At 42.6% G+C, this 21,102-nt stretch overlaps 1 protein-coding gene across 12 annotated transcripts in view; it reads left to right on the top strand.

Annotated features, from left to right (window-relative positions):
* Window positions 1–21,102, top strand: part of RABGAP1L (RAB GTPase activating protein 1 like) — a 266,858-nt gene that overhangs the window by 241,363 nt on the left and 4,393 nt on the right. For 10 of the 12 annotated variants that reach the window (XM_082312703.1, XM_082312693.1, XM_082312699.1 and 7 more), the window contains 6 exons: window positions 7,861–7,953; window positions 15,295–15,405; window positions 17,512–17,616; window positions 18,847–18,930; window positions 19,432–19,503; window positions 20,891–21,088. In XM_082312703.1, coding sequence (XP_082168829.1) covers window positions 7,861–7,953; window positions 15,295–15,405; window positions 17,512–17,616; window positions 18,847–18,930; window positions 19,432–19,503; window positions 20,891–21,088 — 663 coding nt within the window. Of the gene's footprint in view, window positions 1–7,860; window positions 7,954–8,234; window positions 12,989–15,294; window positions 15,406–17,511; window positions 17,617–18,846; window positions 18,931–19,431; window positions 19,504–20,890; window positions 21,089–21,102 lie in introns of those variants that run through there. The other 2 variants (XM_082312696.1, XM_082312704.1) reach the window with 2 other exon arrangements.

The following is a 21,102-nucleotide window of genomic DNA, read 5'->3' as shown; positions in this document are numbered from 1 at the left end:
GAATGGCGTACCTCTAAATGGGGGAGAGCTGAGTGTCTGATTTTGCGTAGTCACCGAGGATATGTATAAAACCTTTAGTACCAAATGCTGTATACCAAAAGGTGTATGTATGTAAGACACACAAAATCACATGGAACTGTTATGTTATGTGGTACAAACCAATGAAAAAATTCTGTGCTGGAAAAACTGCTGCTGCTCATAGTAACTGTGTTATCCAGAGCAGGGCCTTGTCCCAGGTGGCTGGTCAGAGTGTCCGTTCCCCCAGTTATCTGATCCTAATCTGTGGCCTTGGGGTATATAGGTAGTTTCATTTAGCCCATATAGTCTTTTGTAGGAGAGATCTCGTTGTTCAGGCATTCTTTAAGTTATGTTGGATAGTAAAAATGACCTGTACACAGATATTTTTCCATCTAGAATGTTCCAAATATTTGTATCCTTAACCACAGTATTCCTGTTGACCAGAGCCAATTTAAATGCAAAATGGGTGCTGGCTGACAAAGTGGACATAGCTGTTGCCTTTCACGGTGTGCATCTCAATGCTAAAGCCCTTATCTGTACGCGAGAGGAAGCGCTTTTTGTCTGGGTGAGCTGCTAGACATCAGCTGCAAGTATATAAAATAATCAGCCATTTTCAAGCACTGCTTTTAAGCCACTCAGGGTGTCTCTTTTTTTGCTAAAACAAATAGAGTTGAAGTGGATAATAAGCCCTCCATATTTCAAAGTGAAAATGAATTTTTGAATGCTGAAAACCAATTTGGGGATCTGAAGAGGAGTGTTTTGAAGAGTCTCTGCCACAAGGCAGAACATGCTTTCCTTGAGCCTTTTTTTTTTTTTTTTTTTTTTTTTTAATGCAGATTCCTCTGCAGTCAATGTATGTGCCTCAAACACAAGCACTGTGGTGAGTGCAAAAGTACACGCCGGTGTTTAGAGCTACAGTTCAGAGAATCTGAATTTCTCATTCTCTTTCCCTGTGTTGCCACTGGATTGCTGTACAGTGAGGCTTACTGAATATCTCTCAGTCTCAACTTAGTCTTTTAGCTTAGTTAACTGTATTGCTAACTGAGCCTAACTAAGCAGATCTTTAAACAGGAGGGCTATGGAAGAATAATGTGTTATGCCAGGTTCAGCAGATTTAGATGAATGGAAATACATTCTGGAGATTAAAATCTGACAAAAGGATATGGTGTGGGAGATCATCCAGCGTCACTGACTGGAGCCGCTGCCATTTTGAATCACAGTAAATTGTGCAGGTACTCCGTAAATTTTGCAACCTCCCTTCCTCTCTTTTTATAAATTCCTGTGGTTGTCTCAGATGCAACTGAGATCTTTTGATAATGAACTGATGTGGAAGAATTAAATAAAAATAAAAATTCACAGCAAAGCTGGTTTCCTTTGCCTCCAGCCAGCTTTCAAATTGGATTTGTGTTATCCTGAAGACTCTCTTCAGGAGGTCTTATACCTACAGAGCTGGCAATGAGGTGACTTGCTGAAGGAAGAAAACTCTCCCCCTGCAAGGAAGGGATATTTAGGTGTGCTCGTGTGGAGCAAGCTGCTTTGCTGATATAAAAAGAGCATTTCTGGAAGTTCTTTTTTCCAAAAGCAAGGTGGAGAGAGATGCTGTTCTGTAGCAGGCATTCAGACAGGCACGCATTAAGCAGACAGTCTCTCCAACACAATGTACGTTTCCAAGGAATTTCAGGGAACATCTCCTTCCTGCCAGCGGAGATGATAAAATAGCATCTGACGTTCAGGGCTTTTATTGTGCTGCGTGCAATGTGCGAGCTCAAGCAGAATAACAGCACCGTGGACCCACCTTCATCCCCTGTGATGAGAGGTGGCTGATCAGCCCAAGCACTGCAGGTTTTGTGCTGCAAGCTTGCCCAAAGCCAGGCTGCGATGAGGATAATGCTAGAATCAGATGATGTGTGAGAGGCTGCTTCACAAAAACTTTTTGATTGTGTTGCCCCAAAACCAGGGGTTAGACGATGTTTAATGAGATTTGTGGTGTGTTTTAGAGCTGGGGGGTGTCTGGGTCCTGAATGCAATGCTGTAGCTAGGTGAAACACTGATGAGGGCTGTTCCACTTGATTTCAAACCTGCGGTGAAACAGCTTGTTATCAGCAAGCCCTTCACCGCACGGTGACAAAAGGAGAAATGGGAATTCTTCAAGCTGTGTTCCAGCTTGTGAATTTTCTTTAGGTAGCAGCTGATTTTAATCCCTACGTTTTTTCTGCAAGTGAATGCTGCAGATTTTCTTCTCTGCAGATTACCCAGCGCGAAAAAGAGTTTTGTGAGAAATTACAATTTGCCCTTTTTCCTTCAGATTTTATGCTTGTGGCTAATGTCTCACTGGAGATACAGTTGTTCAGATTGTATCGTATAATATCTAAATATGACATCCCACTCACTCCCTTTAAAGTCCAATCCAAGAGTCTGTTGTGTCAACATGTTACTGTGGGTTTTGTTCTTTCTTTTTCCATCACTGCATCCTCCCAAAAGAAAAATAAATTGTTTATCTGCTTCTGAATCTCATTCCCAGTGACAGATATTGCAGGATACTTCTTCATGCCGTTTGGCAACCAGATTTTAAGAAAAGGACGATACAGTTATGCATAGCAATGATGGCACCAACCAGGAGAGCGCCGAGCTAGTTTCTCCATATGTTTTTGTTACATTAAAGCCTTAATTTGGCTTAATAAAGTGTTGAAGTAGAGCTCTATTATCCTTCCTTGAACCTGATTTAGTCGTCTTTTAAATATGAATTATTAACTAGAACAAATTGATACAACAACTTTGAGTGTGAACTAAGACGATGTTTGTGATCTGAAATTTGTTGTCGCTACTCTGCTGTCTGAGGTTCTGTTTAAAGCTTGCAGTCTTCATATGACACACTTTGGAGAACCAAATGTCATTTTGATACTAACTTGCTTTTAATATTGTTTTAAATCATAATGTGAAGAAAATTAAGTACGCACACGTGTAACTCGGATCTCCTCAAGAGGGGCACACGTAGCCGTGGTTTGTGAGAGCCACTTGCAGCCAGTACTCGCGGCTGTGTGCAGGGTCTGAGCCAGGTTTGAGTGAGCTCCGGCTGGTCCCATCACCTCTGAGCCGGGCTCCCAGGCATCACGTGGGCTTGGAAATGGTCCTGCTTTGCAGCAGCGAGAAGCGTCTGGGCTTATCACGGGGATCACAGCCCGAGATGTGTGTGATGGATGGATAAAAGGGAAGCTGGGCTGCAGCCAGTGTCTGTGGTTGCTATCAGTGCTCGCCCAAAGCAAGCTCAGGGTCTCCCACATCAGTCATCAGCACACAGTGTAACCCTGTCTTTGCAGGGATGCAGGTCCCCCACCTCAATCTTGAAATACCAAGCAAATCCATCGCCAGTGAAACAGAAAATTAAGTCACCTCCTTCAAAGAATGGAAAAGCATTGCACATTTTGTTAATTGGCTTTTTTCTTTTTTTTCTTGATTTTCTTCTTTCCACACTGAGGTGAGAACTAGAGAGGAAAAATATTAAGAGTGCAGAGATCACAGAATATTGGCTACATTGTTAGTGTGATGGGACAACGTATTTCTGGAGTGTTTATGCAGTGCTAGATAGAGAAAAGAAGTGGGACTCTGGGAAAGAGATACTCTGCTGAGTCTGGCATTGTGGCGGTGCTGGAAATTAGAAATCAGGTAATAGGATTTTTCTGTCTGCATCAGCCTCTGGCTGTCTTCAATATGTTCAGGAAATCACTTTACATCTCTGCTTCCATTTCCTTGGCTGTCAAATGAACATAATGATAACTACCTCCTCTGAGTGCTCGTGCTTCATTAGAGCAATAAAACATTTTGGAGGAAGGAGCCATAGATGTGTGATTTATTAATCCAGCAAGGTCAGACTGAACTGGCTGTAAACAGCTAAAGAAATTGCAGAATGAGGGAAAGGTCTCCTGGAGCTGAGTGGATGCCAATGCTCAGCATGCTGCCTGTGCACAGGATTGCCAGAGAAGCAGATCTTTCCAGCCCTGTTTGAACAGGGGGGCAGCTAAAAACAAAGTATTTTTGTTTCTCACCTGCCACATATCACCTCACTGCGGCGAGTCCTTCGAGCGTTCAATGCAGTAGTCTGTTGGGTTTTTTTCAGAAAGAGGTTTTGCTTGTTCAGTTTTTCTCCGTGGATGTTTTATTAAGATGCTCTGCATGGCTTTTTCTGTACGTACGACTAGTTGTGACGTGATTTTATGCTTGAACACAATAAAATAAAATGAGTCAAGGAGATAAAATACTGAGATAAACAGATGAGCAATGTTTATAAACTGTAACAGTCTCCTAAATTTGATAACCATCAGTTCTAGCCAATATACCCCATGGTGCTAAAGAAAGAAGAAATCAATATTGCAGAAGCTTTTACAGAAAATTTATGAGCACACTTTGTTCAGGAGCAGTCCATGAAGATTGAAGCATAGCTAGCACTATGAACTTATGAAAGGGCTTACAGAGAAGTCCCTTGTTGAATTCACAAACTGTTTCAGGGAATTAAATTGGGGAATATGGAAATGGGCTTTTAAATTTTTTTTCATTTATTAGTGTATACCCAGAAGAAGAAAGTGCTGTAATAAATTATCAAACTCCTTTGAGTAATGTGGCTGAATAGACAATAACAGCGAAGCATTGTCCCTGCCAAAGTTATTAAGCATACCTGCTCAAGTTTGTATTTTGTGGGGTAAGTGGATTAGTATGGACTGGTTTTCTAATAGGAGTTTCCCCACCCCACCCCCAAATCCTTAAAATAGACTTTCACTGTATTTAGGTACTACTTTCCAATTAAGAAATGGATACTAACATGTGTAAGTCAGAATACTCTTTCAATGAGCATGGAAGCAGTTTTCTGTGTCACAACATGATGCTTACACCCTGATGCTTACACCTTTCATGATTTGATCCCTGTTTCACGTATTATTTACTGCTAACGTTGCTAAGAAAGCGTTGCCATGCCGTTTGCTTGCTGGAGAGCATGCCAAGGCACATGGCCCACCCTTCATCCCAGGCCACGGCCATGGATAGCCCCTGTACTGGTGCAAGAGGTACCTTACCCTCCATAAAGCCACGGAGGACCCATGTGTGGTCCTGCTCACAGCTGTGAATTAAAATTTAAGAGAGTAAAGGAGAACATATAGATAAGAACGGTTGGTGGGAAGAGTTACCGTGCATCAGGAAATGGTGGTGAATTGTCAGTGAGCAGAAGCAGGGACTGTGAAGACAGTGGAGAGCAGAGTTAAACGAAGCAGCTGACTCTCGTTCTCCCCTGCTCATCATACGGTTTTTGATGTAACATATTCAGATTAGTTTCTGGTGTTGTCGAGGCAGATGATTAAGTTCCAAATAGACCCTGTGCAAGATAAATTCTGCCTTGTCTCAATACAAGGTGAAACCAGAGAAATAAGGCTGTTCTCAGGCAGCTTTAAAAAAGAACATTTAAAAAACGAGCAAGGAGAGCTGCACGTTGCTGGCTGCTGCGTGTGAGGTTGTCTTAGCAAGAAGCAGCAGTCGTCTCTTCATCCGCAGGCTCAGGCTGGTGAGGGACGGCTGTGGCACAGTGCCCAGCATAGGCAGTTGGGTCATATCCCATTTGCTTTATATCCCATTTGCTCTCTTGGTAAGAGTTACATACTCAGGTCATTACCTTTATGCTGTATTTTGCCTGTGTCTTCTGGATTAGAGAGAGAACTACGATTTTTGTTCACAAGTAATTTAAGCAAATCTCGTGGTTGAAGCGAAAAGGGAGGTGCTGCTCCAGGCAGCTGTAAAGGCGAAGCCGTTGGTGGGTCGCTGCGGTGGTCAGTGGAGGCAGTCCCTGACACCCAGCACCGGGCTGGGCCGCATACGGCTCATGTAAACGTGGGGGAAATGGTGGTGGGGAGGTATTCATGTGGCTGCGCAGATGGGAGGTTTGCCTCTCTCTCTGCGCAGTGAGACTTACTTCTCATGTGTACTTCAAAGGCTTTATCTAGTCTTAGCGAAAAGCATCAAAAACCAGGATGATCTTTGGTTGAACACCTTTAGTTACCCCTATGTTGCACCTTTTTGCCATACTGCACCACAGTGTCTCCCTCATATTTATCTTCATTTTGTGCTGGTAGCATATTGGAGCACAAAACTCCACAACAGCACAGGAAGAACTAGGTTTGGAGGGTGGGAGCCTTGATCTGCTTCTCTGCATAAGATCACAGTAAGAATGGTGGAAAGAGGGAATAGATTAAGTGTCGGATGTGTGATTGGTTCACTTCACTTAGAATACTACTTGGAAATGATTTCTTATTCTTGAATATCAAGTAGCCTCAACAGTTTCAAGTTGCAGCTAAGACAAAACAGGCTAGGTTTGCATCTGGAATGTTGCTCAGTTGAAACGTATAAAAGCACCTCTGATTTAATCATTTTCATTTCATTGTGTTTTGTGCTATTAAGTATCATCAAAGTGAAATTCTCTTGTGCGTTTGTCCGAAGTGCTTCATGGTTTTATGTTTACCCTTTTCTCTTTGCTTTCTTTAGGGGGGTTGGTTTAAGATTTCATCAGTAATTGTGGGCATTGGTGCTGCTTTATTGGTGCTGCTTTATTAGTGCTCTCTGTGCACTGTGCTTTGCAGATCATGGGTTTTCACATTTTCTACCTGTACCTCTCAGAGGCCTCTGCAGCGACACTGAGCACTTGCTTGGTCCCTTCCTGTACTGCAGAGGAAGGAGGTATTGGGCTGAAAACCAATAAAGGGAAAACAAGAGCAAAACTACATGTAAACATGTATCTGTGCTCTTTGGCAGTAATTTTTTGCCCTAAGGCAAGGTGACAGTGGCATGTCCTCACACCAGGAGTCAGCTAGACACGATCGATATAGGCCAGAGGAACAGATATATACATAACAGATCCAGGAAAAGCATACGTTTACAAGTCATGATGGTACACGGCGTTAGGGATCTCTCCAGCTGCCAGCAGATGACCTGACACTTAGCAGGGCCGGCTTCTTGTTGTACGGTGGGGACAGAGTAATGCTATTAAAGGTCTCCAGAGAGAGACGGGATCGCTCATATAGCACGGTGTACCCAATTAAAAGGTAAAAGTAAAGCAGAGGATCTCCATGCTGTGTTTGAAAAAATACAGGTGTTCTTTGTGTACCTTGTTTTAAGTTGAAGCTGTGGTTTCCCAGAAATCAAGCTGTCTGGGACTTGACCTTTCTGCATGGTTGTTTACCGAATTTGCTGGTGATTTCTATGTGGTCGCCTCACTGTTTCCCTGCTGCGGCTGGAAGCAGGCACTGCAGCGTCTGCACCTTTGCCTAGGAGGAGTCTGATGCCAGACTTCATGAGGGCATCCATCACGAGCTATAATTTAGACATTAATACTCTTTCAGCAATAAAAACCATTACTCTGATCTCCCCCAGGGAATTGTCCAGTCCTTTTGCATGCACACTCCTTTCTTCTAATCTCACTTTTAACAGTTTTCTTGCTCAGGCATTGTTTTGTTGAATCGTACCTATGAAAGCATATTTTCCACTTCCCTGTTCTCTCACTCCTGTTGTTCATGCTTTTTTCCTTCTTGTTACTGTTATTAAAATGTCTCTACTTCACTCTTGTTTTCCGTTAAATATTTGAATAATTAACAACAGTAGGCACAGAGAGACTTCTGTCGATGTGAACTGTATTGGTAAGTGTTTGACATGGCTTGCTGAGGCGGGGGCGGGGGGGCAATGGGGAGCGACTTTATTCAGCAGCAGCTTTCCAGCACTTCCTTGGCTTCCTGTTTGCAAGGAGAGCTTTCAGACAGCCTTTCCGGTGTTCCTCTGATCTTTCAATGCCTGTTTTCCAAATGTGTTCCACAGGTGCCAACAAAAAAGCTGAAGAAATATGAGAGAGAGTACCAAACAATGCGAGAGAGTCAGCTGCAGCAGGAAGACCCTATGGACAGATACAAGGTACGGGAGATGTTACCTGGGAACCTCTTTCAATGGCTAAATCCCGTGGGGAGTGACCCGGTTCCAGCGGTTAAGCAGAGGTGCGTGTACTGCGCTCACCTCTCTGGGAGATGCCGAAGCATATCTTAGGGAAGTTAAGTGGCAGGTGAAACTCATCCCCTTTCTTGAACAAGCACTTTGCAACACTTGGACTTAGCGTTTTTTCCAGGAATATTTCAATCACAATTTGTAACTCTCAAGACATCTGCAAGTAGCCACATATAATATTTTTCTTCTTTCAGTTTATATGTTTGTAGGTAACTCTCCTGCTGTTGCACTTTTACGGGAGATCTTCATGAGACGCAGAAACAAAGGGTGATTCTCAGCTACAGACACAAAAAGGAGAAAATACACATTGCTCTAGCACAAGCTGTGTGCAGTGGCATCCACAGAGACTTTTGGAAGATGAACTCTTCCTTGACTGATATGATCCTTGTTATTCATCTCTGTTTATACCAAGCGTTAGTAATTTTTTTGTTAATATAATGCCTAGTACGGTGGGACCCAGAGCTCTCCTGGAGTCCCAGGGTACTACTGCAATAGAATTAATAGTGATAAATATCCTGCTTTAAAGCAGCAGAGAAATAAAGGTTCAGTTATTAATGATAGCTTGATAGTTCACCAAAAAAGAATAGTTTTTTAATTTTGGATCAGCATTGCTTATCTTCCAATGTATTTGCTTTTATTGTCACTGCTGCATTCTTTTGTGTGATGAAGGCTCTGCCTCTAGGCATATACTTTACTTAGTGTTTAGGATCCATTTATTGCTTACCCTCTTTTGAAAAATTCAGTTTTCTTTAGGTAAAGCTGCCAGAGATGAAGCACTTTACTGCCCATTGCCCGGGTTAGCTGGGAATTGACATTGCTTACATATATACCTGTACTGTTTTCCTGCTGTTCTTCATTGTGCCTTAATATGTTAAGTGACATTGCAGTTAGTACAGAGTCTACCAGGAGCGTGGAGTAGCCAACAATCCTACAGGGTGCAACAGGCTTATGTGGCCTGTGAACGTAAGGGAAGTGCACCATGTTCAGAAAACCACAGTGTGAAAACCTGTAGTGAAAGGCTGTGCCATAATTCATAAATGTGACGAGACAGAGTTACAGGTACAGGCGAAGTAAAACTGACTTTTTTTTTTTTAATATTTACCTGTGAAAAATTATGTTTTGAGTATAGTTCTTTTGATGTCAAAGGGTGTAGATTTTAGTGTTTGTGAGAACTGGGACTGCTGTAGCAGCCAAGAGCCAACAGTGAGTATGACCTATGTAGAAAAAGAAAACAACTTGCTGCTGACTAAGTATTTTTCCAGTGGTTCACTTATAGTACTGTGGAATTAAAATAATACTTAGAAAACAAATAAGGTTTCATTAAAGCTCTGTGGAAGTATATTAACTAGTTAATCTTAGGCGATAGACAGTGAAGAACATTATCCTCAAGCTGCAAATGAGTGTATAGAAAGTGACTCTTTGGCCACTGTTTACGTGAGTCGCCATCATAGTCAAGATCACAGCCCAGGGTTTTGGCTTGCACTTTTGCAACTCACTGTGTGATTTTTTTTGTATTAAGCCGGATTGGGTCCGATCCTCTTAGTGATGCTGTGATTAGAGAGAGTCCCTGTAACCAGTTAGTTGCACATTAAGTTCAAAGTTCGGTTGCATTCTTCAGCTGATGGGTGTCATGGAGAAATGCTTGTAAGTGCTCTCTGTTCCTTGTCTTGCTTGTTTGAGTTTATTAATGTGTCAAGCTGAGGTTGGTTGGAATCGACATTTCAAGAGTGTTTCCAAAGGGCAGCAAGAAACGCAAACTGTGTGGATCCTTGCAGGCAGAAAGTGGAGAGCCAGCTTCGCTTGTCCCTTAAATGATCGCTCTGCAGCCCACGTGTTCAGAAATGCATTTCATTTCGGCAGCATCAGTGCTAGACTTTGCCCAGCTGGGCTTGGTTTGGGAAAGGACTGAGTCTCCGCTGTTGAAAAGCCTGTGTTGCCTCTGAGTGCGGTGTTGCTGTTAGCTCCCTCTGGCCTTGTGCGCCCTCTGTGTGGGCTGTGCCCTGAAGGCCTACATTGTTGTAATTTTTACAGTTTCTCTTCCTAGAACAAAATGAGTTTTTGGTTTTCTGCCCAGGAAGGGGATGTTGCTTGGATGGGATCGCTGGAGTGGAGATCCCTGCAGAATATTCCTCTTATAGGTCAAGAAGGAAACAGGCTTTCAGTCTGTTGATAGTTTTTAGTTATAGTTGTTAAGAGTTTTTGTTGTTTGCAGCATATTACAGTTTTTATTGCCAATGGAGATTTGTCACGACCACAGAGCCACTGGCACTTCTGAGTTGCAGTAATGAAGGATGTCTGGAGTAAGACACCTGCCTGTGACCTGGCCCTCAGTGGAAGCGGCTTGATGGACTGTTGAGAGAGCCGGAGATGGGCCGTGCACTGCGCCGGGGCGGGAGCAGCCGCTGGGGCGGCAGGGGGACCCCCGCTGCGCTGTGAGCGGTGGGGAGGGAACTGAGGGAGCTGGCGCAGCTCTCGCGTGCGGCTCTGACTCTCACCCAGGGGAGACCAGGACGGAACCAGAGCAGCGTAGGAGCGTGGCGTGCCTCTTCTCTCCTCCCCGACGCTCGGGTCCTAGAGGGGTTCCCAAGCGTGGGAACGGTGGGGCTGAGCAGCCTCCTGTGAAGCGCCAGGGAAGCCTGAGGGCAGGTGGCTGTGTCCAGTCCCGCCGACCCCAAACGCTCCGCAGGCTCCAGAAAAGGGCTGGTTTTGCAACGTCTGGCCTGCCATTAACCAGTCGCGTTTTCTTGACAGGTTAAATTCATGTGCTACAATAAGCTGTGTTACGTGCCCCAGGAGTTCCTGCCCAGCTCGTATTTTACATGTTGACTGTGATTTGACTTACCAAAAGAACAGTATTAAAGAGTGCCATTATTTTTGGTGTTTGTTTCCTTCTGTATTTACAAGTATTATTTAGGAAAAGTGTATTTTTTATGGACACCTTTTCACTTTATTTTCTATTGCTTATAACAAATTATCACTCACATTTTTGTCAGATTTTTAAAAGGTGCAAAAGTAAATATGTTCTAAATTGCTGTTTGTCACCAAATTTCATGACTTTCGGTTAAAATAAATTACAGATTGCCTCTAGAAGCCAGGAGGAAGAGCATGTGCAGAAAAAGTAGCAATATAGTTCAGATCGATATTTTTCTATATATTATGGGGGTTTTTCTGTGTTTGAGAACATCTCATGTAACAGGGTTTTGGTTGACTTGATGAGAAATTGCTGGAGTTGGGCTTGGGACTTCTTGATTTAAAATAAAGAGGATATAACCATACAAAGAAGGGCTGTGGAGTTTTGCAAGCAGATCCTGCTTGTGCGCACAGTTCTGAGAGTAGAAACGCCTTTTCCTCTGTGGACCTTGTTGTGCAACGGAGAAGTTGTCTCTCTGAATAAATGTGTAATTTGGACATAATAGCCTTTTGCATGTTTGAGTGGAAGCAAAAATTAATACACTGGTCATTTTTATTCAGAGTCACGGTAACTGAATGGTAACCGTCATGAGGAAAAACGTAAGATAACTCTTGATGTGGATCATTGTTTGTGGTTTTTCAAAAAATTGTGCTGGGGCACTTTCGGGCATGCTTCTTCAGAGTCAACAAACAGAGAACACAAACCACCTCCAGGAGCCTCTGTGTTGCTTCCCATGAGAGGTTTTCCTGGAGAGTTTGCTGTAAAAGCCTTTTGGGTTTCTAGATGGAGATTCACAGGGTTTTCCTTCAGAGCTCCTCCGCAATCAAGAGCCCTTTCCAATGGGCTTATGAAGACTTCCGTTTGCTCACATCCAGAAAACTGAATTTTAATCAGTGTTTTCATTCCGCTATTGAGGATCTGTTCATGACCAAAGATCTGGCTTTTGGGTGTTTGCTCATCAGAAAATGTGACGCTGAATTGCTTAACAAGGTTTGTGACTCGTTACACCCCGCTCGAGTAGCAGCACAGAGAGGATGCATCATCGCCACTAATCGTGTCAGGAATTGCTCCTTGGTGCTGGCTGGAAGGGAGCAGAGGGTGCAGTTCAGCCTCTCAGTCTTCCTGAGCTGAGTTTTGCCTACTGCTTTCAAATTTGCCTTCTTCTTTCCGTCCAGTGTGTGATGGAAGCTGGAGTATATCCTCTTTAAAACTCAGAACAAAAAACCCATTGAAGAATCAGCAACATTTTTTTTTTTGGCTGTCTTTGTTGGTATTAAAAATTATTTTATATCCTGTTTTCACTGTCTTTACACCAATGGTTGAAAGCAGTATTTGGTCTGTGACTTTACAGGAGGTAAGTTTATTTGTGTTTGTTATGTATCGGCAGTGTTTGTCCCTTTTGGAAATGCAGTATCCTCCTTTTAAAAGCTAACCAGAGTTCACCAGCTGCCTTTTGTAACCGGAAGGAGGAGTTTGGGAAAGAGGAATCTCTTATTTTACTGATTGTAGAAACTGAGCAATGCCGAAGAGAAGGAAATCATTGTCATAGTCAGTGAATTGTTAGTGGTGTGTAAAGAAAAGGCAGGAAGCTGTCTGTTTACACAAAGGACAGCTAGCAGGTCTGACGGGTTGGCTCATGCCAGGTTACAAAATGCTGTCTGTGATGCGAGTCCTGCTGTAACAAACCAGCTCCATCTGTTGAACTTTATGCCATTGCAAATGGTATTTTATAAAACCCTGTAAATATTTCAGAGCCATTGAAAATAGTTTTCTACATATGAAAAGTGCTATTTGCTATTTTTGTCTTTACTGTGTAACGTCAGGTTTTATTTAGACTTAAGCAGATTAAGAGTTTCCTCCTGAGGAAGGAGGCAGTTTTTCACTGCTAGATCTGGGGGGAGGAGCTGGAAAAGACAAACCATCTAATCGCACATACTGCCCGGTGTGGAGGAGGAGTAAAGGTGGCCCTAGAAGAGACTTTCAGCTGGAAATTAAAAGTAAACGAGATAAAGCTTAGCTATTGACTGGATGCCCAAGGTAAGAGATCTTTAACTTACTAAAAACGTGCCATGTAAATTCTAGTTTAAGAGGAGGATAGCGCATTTCCAACCACGTAGCTTGCTTACCCACTTGTCTGCGAATGCAAAGCAGGAACTTCGAACTTCACATTGTGCGGCTTGCTTTGCGGACACTGAAGCTTTTGGCAAAAGCATAGCAAAAATGTTAAAGCAAACTTCTTTCTGGGTTATTTTGTGGAAGTCTTAAGAATTTGCTGATTTCTCCCTCTAAGCAACATCCCTATGAGAAGGTATTGGGGCTGCAGCACCTGGCAGCAATACCGTCCTGATCTGGTCCCAGTTTTTAGGTGAAATCAAGTCACTTTCTGACAACTGCTCTCTGGCAGAGCTGCGTCTGTAAAAATCCACATTTCCAAGATGGTCTGAACAAAATACAGAAAGAAAGACACATTGGAGCCTTTATTATTATTATTATTATTAAAGACTGCAATTTGGTTTCACACTTCAAAGTTTATATTATCCTTACAGAAGAATTTTACTTTTAAAAATTCGTTGTCCCAAACAGAATACAGTGCAACTGAAATAAAAAAGATCCCCAAAGTTATGCGTCTTTTAGCAGTCATTATTTTAACTGTGTTAAAACAAAAATATTTTACTTACAGTTTCTGTAACAAAACAAGTTATTTAAAGTACGATCTTTTGGAAAGGAAACAAACTTACTTTCCTGTACAGGGCAGTGCATAGTCTAGTTGCACAATAGGGTCGCATTAAGGAGAGAGTATTTGCAGAGGTTCTGCTTCCTGCCACAGAGGAAGCTCCCACACAGAAGAGACCTTTTTAGCATCCTCTTAGAGCTGTAGTTGTCCTATTTTGTTTAAGACAAGCATGCAAAATCTTCTTGCAAGAGAAATGAAAATTGCAGTTTCATGGTGGTGAGTTTGGAAAGAAAAAAACATCTGAGTGTAGCTGGTGAGCAGGAGGAAGTGAAGACAGGTGAATAATGTGCTTATGCAAAGAAATCGCGTTTTGTAAGAAGGCGTTCACTGAACAGCTCTGGGAAATTTTTTGCTGTTTTAAGTGCTGATATATATTCACTTTTACTGTTTTTTCTTGAAGAATATGACTTACCTTTCAAGTGAGCCCAGGTCCTTTTTGAAATCTCAGAATGTAGGTTATTGTTCCTCCACCTATGAGTTTCCATATGAACTTGGTATTTTTCCTTGAGTTTCCATAGCGCACAGATTGCCTTTGCAGTCTCTTTTGGTATAAAAGATACATGGTCATTGTGTGACTGAAAGCCAGCACATTTTTTTCTTTCTTAAAATCCTTTGAGGAGGGCACCGCTATCTGCCCCACCTGGCTGTGTTCTTCTGAAGATGAAGATGTGTATTTGATGTGGACTCCTGGAAGTCCACTGACCCACAGACACCTTTTGAAAATGATTCTGTTTCTCAGCCCTAGAAGAACAGTCACTGAAACTGATTTTTGAAAAACATGAATTACTACTGTTCATCTCCTGTGTACTTACCTTCTCTCGTTAGCGCTCTACGTAGTCATTTCTGCCTGTGCAGAGTGGGTAGGGAGTGCAGCGCAGCGAGGACCAGGGCCTGCAGTCTCGAAGGTCTGCATTTTGTGTTGCTGTGCATTGCCCGCCGAGCAGGTTCTGGGCCTGTGCTCAGGGAGTGAGGTCCCCTCTCCGTCTGGCACTTTTTCTCAGCGGGTCTCCTGTAAAACCTGCACTCTTGTCACTGCTGCAAGTTACAGAGAAAGTGCACAAGTGGTGATACAGATTATACGAGCTGTAGGGAGCTCCCTGCTAAATGCTGTTCTTTACTGGTCCCACAGAAGATGGGAAGTTGGCACTACATCATCTACAAAATAGACTATTTTTATGGATTCCGGCAGACAAAATTTTGTAAAATGGAGCAGGACAGCTTTCTGCTTTCGATTAGAAACGTTATTATGCTTATCTCTTAACTGGTCCCTGTTCGCTGCTGCTGGGTGGGATTTTATCTGCCTAATTTATTTCGATGATGAGCAAGCAGAAGCCAAGTGCTTTTGTGGAGAGGACTGTGTTTACTTTTGACAGAGAAGCCCTACAATCAGTGTGTCACTTACGTGACACAAACATAACCATTGGGATGTAAGTGGAATCGCTGCATTTGCACTGCTGGCTTAATTCACTGTTGTTTCCCAGAGCAGCAGTCCTGTCTTAATGTGCACTCTTGCCTTCTCGGTGTTTTACACACACAATATACTCGCTTATTGCTCTTAAATATTGATAAGAATTAACTTCCTTTTCTGGTTGTTCCTTTCTTTCTGCAGAGGGAAAACCGCAGACTCCAAGAAGCAAGCATGCGGCTGGAGCAGGAGAACGATGACCTTGCCCATGAGCTTGTAACAAGCAAAATTGCCTTACGAAATGACCTGGATCAGGTAATGCTAACGGAGAGGGGTCCCAGCTCAGGCTTGGCAACACTAATTTTAGGAGCCCTGCTTTGTGCTCAAGTGAAAGCATGAACACAACATTAGAAGTATAATTATTTGCGCCTTTATTTTCCTGACAGCCTTGCTCCTAGTTGCAGTCAGAAAGCTGGATTCCCACATGCATGCAACTGTAGGCGTTCACAGTGGTGTCTTTCCAACACTGACTGCACCTTCTCTGTTGTGGATTTAGAAAATGTAAGCCGTAACCTTTAGGCAGATACCATAGAAGGAACATTTACTTGAAAAAGGTATCACGTACTCCTCAAAACTAATTTCAGGGGAAGTTGCCTTGCAGAACGTCTACCACCTTATGTGGATCTGTTTTTTGCAGCAGTTTTAGTACAGCCAACAAACTTCAGAGATAATGAAGCGGCATGGCACCAAAAATTAGAAGGGCTGCTGGGTGTCCTTCGATAACTGCTTTTGTTTCCTGTGAAGACTGGAATGTGGAGGGCAGCAGCATTCAGAACCCTTTATCTCAGAGGTGACTGTCAGAGAACTACACATTCAACCCTCCTCTTTCTGGAGTGTTTTATGTAGTATTGGTAAATGCCCTAACAGCTGTTATTAAAGTACTAAATAGAGGAGGGCCGTACTCCACCACACCTCGTGATTAGCCCCTTGCTCAGTGAGGGCTGTAGTGCCTTTTATAATGTAAAAGGCTGCCAAGCACATACCTTTGCCAGTCCCATTCCTCGCTCTCCTGCATTTTGGCAGTCTTTCTGTAGAGGGGAGTGGCTCCAGGAAGTTTTCCCACCCCCACCTCAGTTCACTGGCACTGAAAGAAAAGCTTTGTGCTGCTGCACTCCTCATCTGCAAGGACAGGTGATACCGTACACCACTGCAGGTGCTTGGGGAACCTGGAATGGAGACAAAAGGAGGAAAGATTTGTAGTTCCCTTCAAAGCCTATCTTAAACAGGTCTTTCACCAAAAATATCCTTGTAATCCCTGCGTTCTTTTGTTCTAAGATGCCAATCTTAACAATTTTTCATTCTTTCACCGCTTGTTTTCCTTTCTGCCATACAGCCATATACACACTAAGCAATGCAGGTATCCTCAATCCGCCTCTTCAGTCATGACCCTGGTGGAGCTGCTTCTGCTACCCACAATTGCTACTAACACCCTCATTAACACTCTGGCGGACAGATAAGCTAGTACCACCAGCAGTGGTAGAAAACCAAATTGCAACTCGGAGACAAGTTCTGTACCGTTATTTGTTGTTTACAATGCCATCTTCCCTCTTGTATTCTCAGTAAACTAAGTATTATTTGACCACAACCGTTGCCTGTTCTAGCACCTAGTTACTGAACAGGAGTGGTGTGATGCAGTGCGTATCTCCCGGTTGGGGAGGTCAACAGAATATATCCAGACGTTGAGAAATACATTTCTCTCCTGGTGATCGGTGAGGATAGCGCTCACAAAAACAAAGCATTCCCAGTATGTTTCATCATAAGCTCGGCCCTTCAAAGAAAGGAGAAAATCCATATTCTCCAGTACACACACAGTATCAAGTTTCTCCAGGTAATACTTATTTGCACTGATAAACAAACCATTTTATCTGGTGGTCCTGTTTGTCTCTTTAATGTATGTCTTCACCCAGACACTTCGTACAGTGCAGACACCTAACATTTTCTACAATATCTGGTTTCCGCACTTACAGATACAAAAATGGAATGGGTTATCTGAAGTTACACAGGAGCTAAATCATGCTGCCCTCGCTTAGATTAATATTGTTCCCAACAAAAATACTCTATACGTCATTGTTTGTATTAGGTTTGTTTTGGGACATAGTTTCTATGCTTACTTGCCATCTAGGCACAGGTAAACATATGGCAAAAGGGTCCTTTTGCACAGTCGTTGAAACACAGTGAAATAACTTAGAAAGTAGCTACTTGAAAAGGGAATTTCATATAAAAAATAGGTTAGGTGAGCCATCAGAAGGCAGGAAAAGGCAATGCTAGAACCTGAATCCGCAATATTTCCGCGGTGTATATACCACTGCATTTGTATTGGCAGAGATAACGTCTCATTTACACCAGTGTTTCTAATTCTAGGCTGAAGACAAGGCGGATGTTTTGAACAAGGAACTTCTCCTGACCAAACAGAAGCTAGTGGAGACCGAGGAAGAGAAACGGAAGCAGGAAGAGGAAACTGCTCAGGTGAGGCATTCTCCAACTTTCCCTTTTAGCAAGGAAATGCAAGCAAAAGGATATGCAGAAAAGCATGAATGTGTTGCAGTTGTGGAAAGGATTTTGTCTTCAAAATGCAGTCGCAATTCAAAATTTTCAGTGCCAGGGTAAATGTTTTTTTTAAAAAAGTATGTTTTTCAGTGTTTTCTTTTACTTGAGCTCTGAATGTTCAGTTTTCCGTACCTTATCCTCTTCCCAGCACTGTGATAATTATTTTCACTGGTGGTGAACAATCACAACTAAGGAGACATGATCAGACCTCTTTTAATTATCTAAACAAGGAGCTGGAGGAGTTATTGAGTTATAAGAGGCAATTGTGAATTCAGCTGCTGGTTCACCGAAATCAAGCTGGGAACATTCCTGTCTGAAGCTAGAACCAACAGCAGAACAGAGCTGAAGGTTGGGAGGATTTTGCTGACTGGACCTGGCCTCATACTTGTTTGCAAAATGTTCAGTCTTAGCTTTTTAATCCTACGTATCTAACGTGCTGAATACTGACACACGCAAAGGTATGTTTCAGAAGTGATACCCTGATTTTTATTGTTGCCATTTGACAACAGTGACTACAACAATCAAATGGTAATTCTGTGTGTCTCTCTAAAATGGATGTTGCCAAGTTGTCTGTTTGCTATAAACAAGGCAGCGGAGGCCTTTTTCCTACTGAAAGGGCTCTCAAAATGTAGTGGTTCTGAATGGCAGAGGAATGAGTTAGCTGTATTTTAATGCAGCGCCACAGACCAAACCATTTTTTTTTCTCCTGCTACCGAGATGAGAGTGATAGTGGTGAGAGATTCTTCCTCCTGTTCCATCTCCAAACAAACAAATAATCTGTCTGCCCAGACCTGCTGTGACAGTGTGCAGAAAAACAAAATCAGTAAAACTCACTTAATAGCAATGCTTTTGTTTTTGTTCTGTGGCCCACGCTGTACCACCATTTAACGCAGAGAAAGCGAATTACCCTACAGGAGAATTCTCTAAGCAGGGCTACACTGTATCACAGTATAGACTTTTTGGTTATAACTGAATATAATAAGTATCTGTTTACTGAGTAAATCAGACACTTGTCTGAAGAAGTGGAATTTAGTGAGAAGCAGCTGTAGAACTGTTGTAAGCACAGCAAGACTCTGAGAGAACAATCTGACGACGCATTTTGAGAACTTCTTTCAGTGTACCGTGTAACTTCTCTCCTTCAATTCCTAGCTGAAGGAAGTCTTCAGGAAGCAGCTAGAGAAGGCAGAATCTGAGATCAAGAAAACCACAGCCATTATTGCAGAGTATAAACAGGTACTGTTCTAGAGACGCTTTCTCATATTTCTTCTTTCAATCTGTTCTGAGAGCGGAATTTTCAGGGTTGCAGATCTCATCCTTTAAATAAGATACACTACATTTCAGGCTTTCAGAGAGCAAGCATTGTAATGTGTCATAAATCTTTTTGTGGTTTTCCTAGTAGTCTCCTAATTTAGGGAATCAGGAATAACCTGTCTTTCAGCTAATTTTATTATTGTAGGGTGAATGCTGCTTTACTCTGTGACATACTGCAGTATAAACATTATAAACCAATTCATCCATCAAATGTTCCGGTCTCGGTGTTCAGGTTCTGTATTGAATACTGTCGGTTTTTTTCAGTCTCATTCTCAGCAGCAGTGGATTTGTTAAGGTGGAATGCCTATACCTGAGTGAGGCAGAATTTAAGAAATGTTGGCTCTAACAAAAATCATTGTTAAAAGGACAGGTTATATTTTAGTATAGTAAACTTCAGCTAAGAGACTGCTTTCTCTGCTCCAGATTTGTTCCCAGCTGAGTACCAGGCTGGAAAAACAACAAGCGGCCAGTAAAGATGAACTGGAAGTTGTGAAGGTGAGAATGATGCCTCTACATGTGGGGTGTTTCTAACGCAAGTTAGATGAGGGGGGATACAGAACAAAAAGTGAATTGAAGTTTAATGTAACGACAGAGGTGGGTGTCCACGCAGCCGCCCTGATAGCCTCACGTGCATTTTTCATCAGACGTAAACAATGAAAGGGTTTATTTCCTTTCACGGTTCTTTATCTTCTATCAGATGGGGTAGAACTTTCAAACTGAAGTGCATATAGTACTTGGCTTTTCTTTTTCCTGTTGAAATGGATAGTTTGGGCAAAAAATGTAGAGAGACAGTATTTACTTGCATGTTTTCATTAAATGGGAAAAAAACAAAGGCTCCCTAGAAGAGCAAACGTGTTGCTTCTCCAGTGTGCACAGTGGAGGGGTTGGAACTGGCCAGATTGGACACTGTTTATATTTGGGTTTCTGTAATTTACGCAGAGTTGTTTTAAGTAATTGGCACAGCTTCGGCCATCCCCAGAATTTCCATAGCAGTTCCTCTCCCTTCTCTGAACCCCCTTACCAGGAACATCTGCACTAGAAGTAAAAGTTCCCTGATCAGGTAATAATTCCATCCCTCTGCTTTGTCACTACTGAGCAGGCAGAATTGTTTTCCCCCTGCTATAGCTTCTAGTTTTTTCCTTTAGTACTCAAGCTGAAACTGATTTGTTGCTTTTTAGTGACTTTTTTATGTAATTGATAAAAAAAATAACTCTAGGATTGATGTTCCTATGATCTGCTGAAATAGCTCAATATCCCGTTTTAGTTTGTGCGAGCCAGGCCAGCTGTGCTACATCTTCAGCCATGAGTAACTGGTTCACCTCTCCAGGTAGCACGAGAACCTTACTGATGTGTGTCAGGCGTCGCTGGCAAAAAGAGCCATCTCCTGTGACGCTAAAACAAGCACCAACAGGACAGTATTGGCCCTCGCAGTGAGCACAGGCTGCTCGCTTGCTTCTGGAAATACGGAAAAGCTGCCTGGCATTCTTTAAAATGTCAAAATCTGTGTTAATTTGGTCAAGTGCTTTTATGGAAGACAAAAAGTCCCTAGAGTGTAATTCGCTCTTCTGAATTGTGCTGGTATAAATACTGCAAAATATTACAAAGCTTTGGTAGCAAGAAGGCTTGAGTAATTCTAATCGAGGAGCAAAGTCTCTGTGCTTAGACAGAGCACGCTAAGTAGATTTTAGGAATTTTTATACTGGTTAATATAGCCTGGAAATTGTTCATGAACTTCTCAAATTCTTTTCATGTCAAATATGAAAACTGCAGTACTAGTTTGAGTATTACTGACAGAAAGGCAGTCTAACATAAAAATGGCTCTTCCAGGAAGCACAGCTCCTCCTGTAACATGGGTTAAAAATGAGCTTTCTGGGTATTTCAGGGTAAAGTGATGGCCTGCAAACACTGCAGTGAGATTTTCAGTAAGGAGGGGGCGCTGAAGCTGCCTGCTGTCAGCACGGAGAATAAAGGCATAGAAACAGATGATGAGAAGGATGCACTGAAGAAGCAGCTGAGAGAGATGGAGCTGGAACTTGCACAGACCAAACTGCAGCTTGTGGAAGCCAAGTGCAAAATTCAGGTACGTAGAACCCA

This window comes from Platalea leucorodia, assembly GCF_965183815.1.
Source record: "Platalea leucorodia genome assembly, chromosome: 5".
NCBI lineage: Eukaryota > Metazoa > Chordata > Aves > Pelecaniformes > Threskiornithidae > Platalea > Platalea leucorodia.
This window is presented reverse-complemented; position numbering and strand designations above follow the sequence as displayed.